At 29.9% G+C, this 7,562-nt stretch overlaps 1 protein-coding gene across 1 annotated transcript; it reads right to left on the reverse strand.

Annotated features, from left to right (window-relative positions):
* Positions 1-3,489: 3,489 nt before the first annotated feature.
* LOC123299794 (microfibrillar-associated protein 1) lies at positions 3,490-5,476 on the reverse strand. The gene is made up of 2 exons (XM_044882152.1): positions 5,287-5,476; positions 3,490-4,819 (listed from the first exon to the last, which is right to left on the reverse strand). Exons 1-2 carry the CDS (start codon positions 5,354-5,356, stop codon positions 3,507-3,509), a joined length of 1,383 nt encoding a protein of 460 aa, XP_044738087.1. The 5' UTR covers positions 5,357-5,476; the 3' UTR covers positions 3,490-3,506.
* Positions 5,477-7,562: the final 2,086 nt, after the last annotated feature.

Here is a 7,562-nt window from a genome sequence, read left to right on the forward strand (position 1 = left end):
TTAATACGGGCCCGTGCGCAGGAATTATCCAAAGGAGAGTTCAAAATTTTGTCCATCAAAGTCAGTAAAAAACAAGAAACTCTTTTTTTCGAGAAGAGTTAATTCTGCGAGGTACAGAAATAAACCTTCCAAAACTCTGTGCGTATCGACCTCTAAATCGCGAAGTATATTCAGCGAGGCTAAGCCATTTAGTAAATCTTCAGACATTGTCGATCTAAGATATGTTTTGAGACGATAAAAGAGAGATCATTCCTCTCTGTTGTCATAGATAAAATAAAATAATTCTAATGGGTGGTCTTTTACACAGCTAACTAATCAGTGGAAATGCGTTTCATAAATGGCTTCATTTACAGGTCTATAGTGTTAGTTCAAATTTATGTGAAGAGATTCTGAATGGAAGGTTTAACCCACCAAATCCCCTTCCACTCCGTGCGCACGAGCCTGTGCCACGTTCATTGCATGTAATAAAAACTTTTGCAAATAAAAAATATCTTCTTACACTAGGGCTTAGAAAAAATTGTAACGAAGGTTTTCAGTGTGATTCTTTAAGTTAGGCAAATTTAATGTACAACCGATTCGTCAGAAATGAAGCATAATTTTCAAAAAATAAATACTGTTTTTGGATATAAGTAAGACAAGTTATTTTATTTCATTATAGATTGGGAGATGTGTAAAATTTTCTCGGTTACACCTCCGAGAATAGTGCAATAAATTAGTATTAATAGTTAACACACAAGTAGCAAAAACCGGTGGGCATAGACCTGTAAGTAACAATATTTTGATTGAAAAGGTAATTGAAGAAATACTTTCATTTGTAGGCTCAAAAAGTTTAGCTTAACTTACAAGCCTGTTAATTCATGAACTAAAATCAATAAAATCGTGATTCCTAATTTTTGGTATAAAATTCGAATCTAAATTCGAGATAAGTCAACATAAAACCGATAGGTTCATCACGAAGTGTCTGTCCAAATTTTTCGTCTTTATAATAAATTTTACGATCATCAATATTTTTCGAGATTTAAGCAAAAAATCGTCGAATGAAATCATCCCTCGTTTATCTTTTTTGAATAATTTGTATACATCACAGTCACACTTAAATCATCTTGCCGCTGTACTAAAAGTAAGGGAAACACTGTAAAAAATCATAACATGACATCAAAAGTTATGTATGGCTTGTTTATAGCCACCGTACAACTCGGCACCTCAGTTAATATTACTGGCTCTGTAACTCTGTAAGACAGATTATTAATTCGATTCCCTATAATATTTAAGCCCTCGTTGAAACTTCGTTATAAATTAATTTTCCCATAAGCGGTATGGTAAAAAAAATCTAATTTTTTGAAGGAAACTATCTTTTGAATAAATTTTAAAAAAATGGTAGTTAAGTGTGACCTTCGATACTGTTATTTCCTTAAATTATAATTTCTTTTGTTTGAATTTCATTTATTTTACTTCATTTTTTATTTTATGATATTTCTATACAAAAATATCATTTTAAAATTATAATTTGTAATTTTTTACTCGAGGAAAAATGTTGTTTAAATAATTACTTTATTAAATTTATGTTAAAATTTTTGTTTGTAATAAATTATAATTATAAAAAATAATTATCAACCATATTCTGGTTTAAATTCGTTAAAAATTTGTTTTATTTACTCATGATTCATGATTTATCTGTACGTTATGATAAATGGTAAGCAATCAGGTGGGCTAAATTGGAACTACTGAAAAAACGGTCCACTTTCCTTTCGTAAGGTTTTTTTTGCAAATTCTAACACAATAAATTGGTAAAAGCACTCGTTTATTAAAAATTATACAGTAGCCTGCAAGCATAGTGACATCCCATCTTCCTTGGTACCGTCTCTATGTGGGAGAGTAAAAAATGGACCTTCAGGCTCATCTTGCAACCTTGAGCTTCGTATGCTGCTAGTTGAACAATGGTTTTGTAGTCAGGATCCTTAGTATTCCCCAAAAACTTTCGCACTACATCCTTGAACGATACCCAAGCTTCTTTTTCCTTCACAATCATACTTTCCACAAAGATGATGTCAGTTAAAAGCCTTCTTATGTCGGGGCCAATGAAAACTCAAAACTCCCTCTTTCAACTTTGCTTCTGACAGCTTCGGGAATTTTGTACATAGATATTTAAAACAGTCTCCATCCTCTTGCAGTGATTTTACAAATTGTTTCATCAACTCCATTTTGATATGGAGAGGTGGCAACAAAACTTTTTCTGGCGGCACCAAAGTAGTATTGATAAGATTTTCTCCCCAGGTTTTAAAGTTTCTCGGGGTGGCCAATCACTTTTAGTCCAGTGCTGTTTTCTGGCTCTACTCTCCCATAAGCATAAGAAGCAAGGGTATTTAGTATAGCCTGCCTGCTGACCCAAAAGCATCGTGAGTATTTTGAAGTCCCCACAAGCCATCCATTGATGGTCCTGATATTTGATCCTTTCCAGGGTAATGGCCAAATTGTTATAGTTAGTTTTCTTCCCTATGCACAGGATACCCATTGGAAGCGAAGCTAATATATTTTTATTGTGCAATAATATTACTTTAAGATTAGTTTTATATAATATTACTATAAAATACTATATAATACTACTTTAAGACTAGTTTATGTTGTTACTAATATCTATGAAAACCTATGTGATAGAATGTTTTGAATACTTTTCCTGTTTTTGGGAGGTCAAAATCTATAAGAAAATGTAAAAAAATCCTATGCAGTTTTTTAGTCGCAGACCTGTGTAATTCATTCGTTATTTTATTCGAATAAATTTATGAAAAACATTTAGGGATTTTTGGCGATTCCATAGTTTTGTTGTTGTTTTAAAAAAGATAATAAGGTATTCCCAATAAATAATTATTCGAAGCAATTCAGAGAATAATCATTCGATAATTTTATTCATCATTTATTAATAATTTGAACATACCAATATTATCTTAATTTTTAACTATGCATTAATGCGTTATGCATGTTATTTTATGAACGTTTCTGCTGCTTGTATCTATATTCCCTATCATTGGCAGACTGTAAAAAATAAATTAATTTTTTCGGTCATTGGCTGATAATGTAAAAGCAAACAAAGAAAAATAATCATAAAAATTGGATGTAAATAGAATTAGTTTGAAATGCAGCCCTAATTATTTACCCCAATATACAAATATTAATAATATTCTGTTATTTATTCAGTTAATTTTAATATTTTAACGTTTTAAATGATGTTTTGTTGTATCAATTTAAAAATTTGGTTAAAATTTATACAGGGTGTAACCATTTGATGTGTAATATACTGTAAGATGTTGACAAATTAATGTGTCTCATTTTCTCGCTTATGGAAAGGGCTGAAAAATAATCCACTGTCGATTTAAAAGAATAAAAATTTCTCCCTGGGAATGAATTAAGATCCCGAAAAAGCAAATAAATACGAGTATTTCGAAATTTTTTTAAATTTACATAATCACTTAAGAATTAAAAAATACATTTATACATAATTATAAAACATTTTAATGCTCTCGTTTTTTCTTTAACGACGGTTTATCAAATACTTGTTTCATACCAGCAGCTTGAGAATTATGAAATTTCAAATTCTGTGACGATTCATTAACCCATGGTGAATCAAAATGCGTTGTATCTTGATCAACAAGGTGAGTGTATTTAGTACGACCCGATCGACCGAAATTTTTCACTTGCATAACTTTTGGTAAAATTGTTTTATCGAAGTGATCTTCCAATGTAGCAGATGAAAAATCTCTTTTATAAATATCACTGTCATTATCCAAATAAAATGCTCCACGATGATAATATTTTTGTAAGAATTTGTATTTTCCTTTTGCTGCCTTATTTGTGATTTGTTTGGGATTCAATCGCATTTCTAATCGACGTTCTTCTTCGGTCATGTTTCGTAATCGATCAATTTCTAAACGTTCGCGTTCTAGTTGTTCACGTTCTTCACGGTCTCGTTTAATTCGTTTAAGTTCACGTAATTTCCATGCTTCGTACTCAACTTCATCGTTTTCGTCATCAGTACAAATATCATTCAAATTTGGTTCGTTATCTTCGGTTTTAGCTTGTTGTTCTTTTCTGATAACTTCTTCAACCATACGTAGAGTTTGTCGTTTACGCTCATCAGCCATTTTTTTAGCTTCAATCTCACTTTGTTTTCTTTTTAATTCTTCTTTTTCTTTCTCGATAATTGTAATACGATCTCTCTTACGAACAAATACAGGTTTTAATCTGGGTCCTGTTTCTTCCTCGGAATCACTGTACTCTTCATATTCTGAGCTTTCTGAACTTTCTTCTTCAGATTTCCCATCATCTTCTTTAGCAAGGATTTCCTCTTCTTGTTTTTTATTCAAAACCCGTTGTCGTAAGAGTTGTCTTCGTCGCTCAATTTCTTCATCACTTAAATCTCCCTCTGATTCTGAATCATCAGAGCATTCAACAGTATGTCGTGGTCGAATACGTTCAACTTCTTGTGGCTCTTCTTCTACTTGTTCTTCTTCTTCGCTTGTTTCTAGCACTTCTGGTTCATGGATATGGCGATGACGATGTGCTCGATGTTCAATATCCAAATCCTCCTCAACTGGTCGTGATTTTAAACGTCGCAATCTTGGATCATCCATTTCATCACCTTCTCGTTCGTCCATTTTTGATAGTTCTGGTTGTTCGCGATCGGGATCACGGTGTGATCTACGATTTCGTCGCTCAATGAAATCATCTTCTCCACTTTCGGATTCTGAACTTTCGTATGGTGCATAATCAGGTCTCTTACCAGATACGTATCTGTGAACTTTGACTTTTTGCATAGAAACTTCACCTGTAATTAAATTTGAAGATTAGGGTCCGATAATAAATAAAAGGGATAGTACTTTTATTTTCATAAAAATTGATATTTTGCTGAAATTCTAAACGAGAATATGGTGGATTTATAATATTATTGCTCTACATATCAAGTACCTTAGTTCTACATATTAGAAATGGCGTCAAATCTCAAATTTTCGGAGTGGTCAGAAAAATCTTCCAACATTCCCGAAACATAATTTTTGACATTTCATAAACCACAGAACTTACAATCCGCCAGGAGCTATTTTACGAAATCACGAAATCGTACAAATATCATTTAATTATATCTCATTGCTCATAGGCCATAAGTCTTACTGTGGTATATATAACAACTTAAGTTTAAAATTCCTGGTTTCATATGGATAAGACAAATTAAGAGAAAATTGTAGACCATCATAACATTAATTCTTAAACATATACAATAAACAAATAAATAATAACCTTTCTCATTTCGTACGGGAATAGCACCAGCCGTACTCTGGATTCCAAAAACACTTTGTGGATTCATCATTTTGATGAATATATTAATTAAAATGTACTATTATGAAATAAAACTTTATTTTGATGTATTAATATTTTCAATAATCGCACATAAAAGAGAAATGTCACATCTTTACGTTTTAGTGAAGAGGCTATTTACACGCTGTACTATTGCTCAAATTTATATTATCGACCTCGACATGTTAAAATAATTGTGCTTTTATTAAACTGAGAATTAATGTAAAAGTGATCAATATCATGTACTTTTCGTCTTGGAAAAACTGAAACGAAATTCTAACCATTTGTTACAGTATGGTTATGGTGACCCATTAATAAAGAATCCTGTAACAGGCGTTATTTTATTTACTAGTATGTTAATTTTTTGTTAATAATTCATTAATTTTTTTTCCTTCTGCCCTTCACAAAAATCATAATTTCATACTTTTGAGACGGTTTCAACTACCGCTAATATGACTTTTCGATAGTCTGGCGGCTTGTAGAAACCACCAGAAAAGTAACGGTATGATGGTTTAACGTGAAGTAACATAATTAATTTAAAAGTTATACACTTTTAGTTTTGAATAAAAAAATTGCCCTCCTTGCATTAATCCTATAGCTATAGTGTAATTAACAAATAGGCGAAAGGCAAATCCTTTTATTTTAACGTGAAACTATTTAAAGAAATTATTTATATCATTGCGCTAACATACGAACGAACCCAATGATATTTTCCATCTGTCAGTAATTTCATGAACTAAACAAAAATGAGGTAAATTGAATATGATCTATTTTATAGGATTTTAAAAAAATATTTAATAATAAATTCATTCCAAGTATGATTTTTATTAAAAATTTTCATTATTTTCAAAATATATTACGTGTATATTGCAATTTGAAAAACACAACGTTAAAACAATCCTTTCCATCATTTTCAATTGCATTTTAATTTTTCATTGATATGAATTAATAAATGTTTTCAAAAAATGAAAGATAACAGTTATTTATTAATTAAAATGAAATAATAGTTAAAAAAGAATATATTTTTCATTTAAAATAAATTAAATTGCAATTATTAAGCTAGTTTAAATAGTATTTAAAAGAGGGCTTTAGTATTGCAACCACCTGCCCTACGTTGAATACCATCACAAACACAATATAAAACATTCCTTCAAGGTTCTTGGTGAAACTTCTATTGGATTGCGTGTTGTGGTCAGTTAGTATATGTTATTTGTTATGTTTACAAGTATTTGTGTTTTCGGATAACGCGGTTTTTAAATAAAATAATATTGTTTTTCGAACTGAACTTATTTTGAATTTTGTGCCGAATAAATTTTATTATTATTGATGATTGTGTAATTTAGTGTGTTTCATTTATAAAATACATTTTTCAATTTGGATTAAAGTGAAAAAGTTTTTAAAGGTAAGTTTTTAAACCAGCGGCATCAGGAGATACTTGAATGTTGTATAAGAGTAGATCTTAATTTAATTGTGAATTTATTAAGTAAAAGGCGTGCTGGCTTGAAATTCCTTTCTGTTATTACTTTTCATGTTTGCAATTTATTTTACTTTTTGCTTATACAATTTTATTTTAGAATAATTAATTTTATCATTTCTCCGTAAAATGTTGTGAACCGGTATATATACTTAATTGGCTTTATAATATAAATTTTTTAAATATTATTTGTGGAAAAGTTTTGGAAGAAAAATTAAACAATTTTTAAGCTGTTATAATGTGAAAAATATTTAAATTTTTAATGTCACTATATATTAAAAAAATTTTTGCGATATTTAGCGCAAATTTTACTATGCGCCTTTATTTGAATCAAAATCATTTGATAAATCGAATTTGTAGAAAAAGTATTTTTCAAATACACAGTTATGTAAACTATTGAAGTGAAACTCGATTATAACTGATATTTTCCTTATTAGGTTGTAATATTGAAAGTTATTATCACTAAAGATAGGTAAAACAACTAAAAAAAAAATTTCTTTTCCTTGTGTAATTTCTTCGAGCTTTATTTGTAATTCTAGAATACTTTCGCTAAATCATTTTATGTTTGCGATAAGTTGATAAGTGTTGATCACGATCAAGAACATAAGAGACTCTTAGAAAAATTGTACTAAGGTTTATTATTTAGATAACGCGCTAAATTTATTTCGTACGTATAACTTTTCAACCCTTAAAGAATTAATATTTTTAATATTATATTAATATTTAAAAAATTTACGCTAACTAG

The sequence above is a fragment of the Chrysoperla carnea genome, chromosome 5, assembly GCF_905475395.1.
Source record: "Chrysoperla carnea chromosome 5, inChrCarn1.1, whole genome shotgun sequence".
In the NCBI taxonomy this organism is placed as follows: Eukaryota; Metazoa; Arthropoda; class Insecta; order Neuroptera; family Chrysopidae; genus Chrysoperla; species Chrysoperla carnea.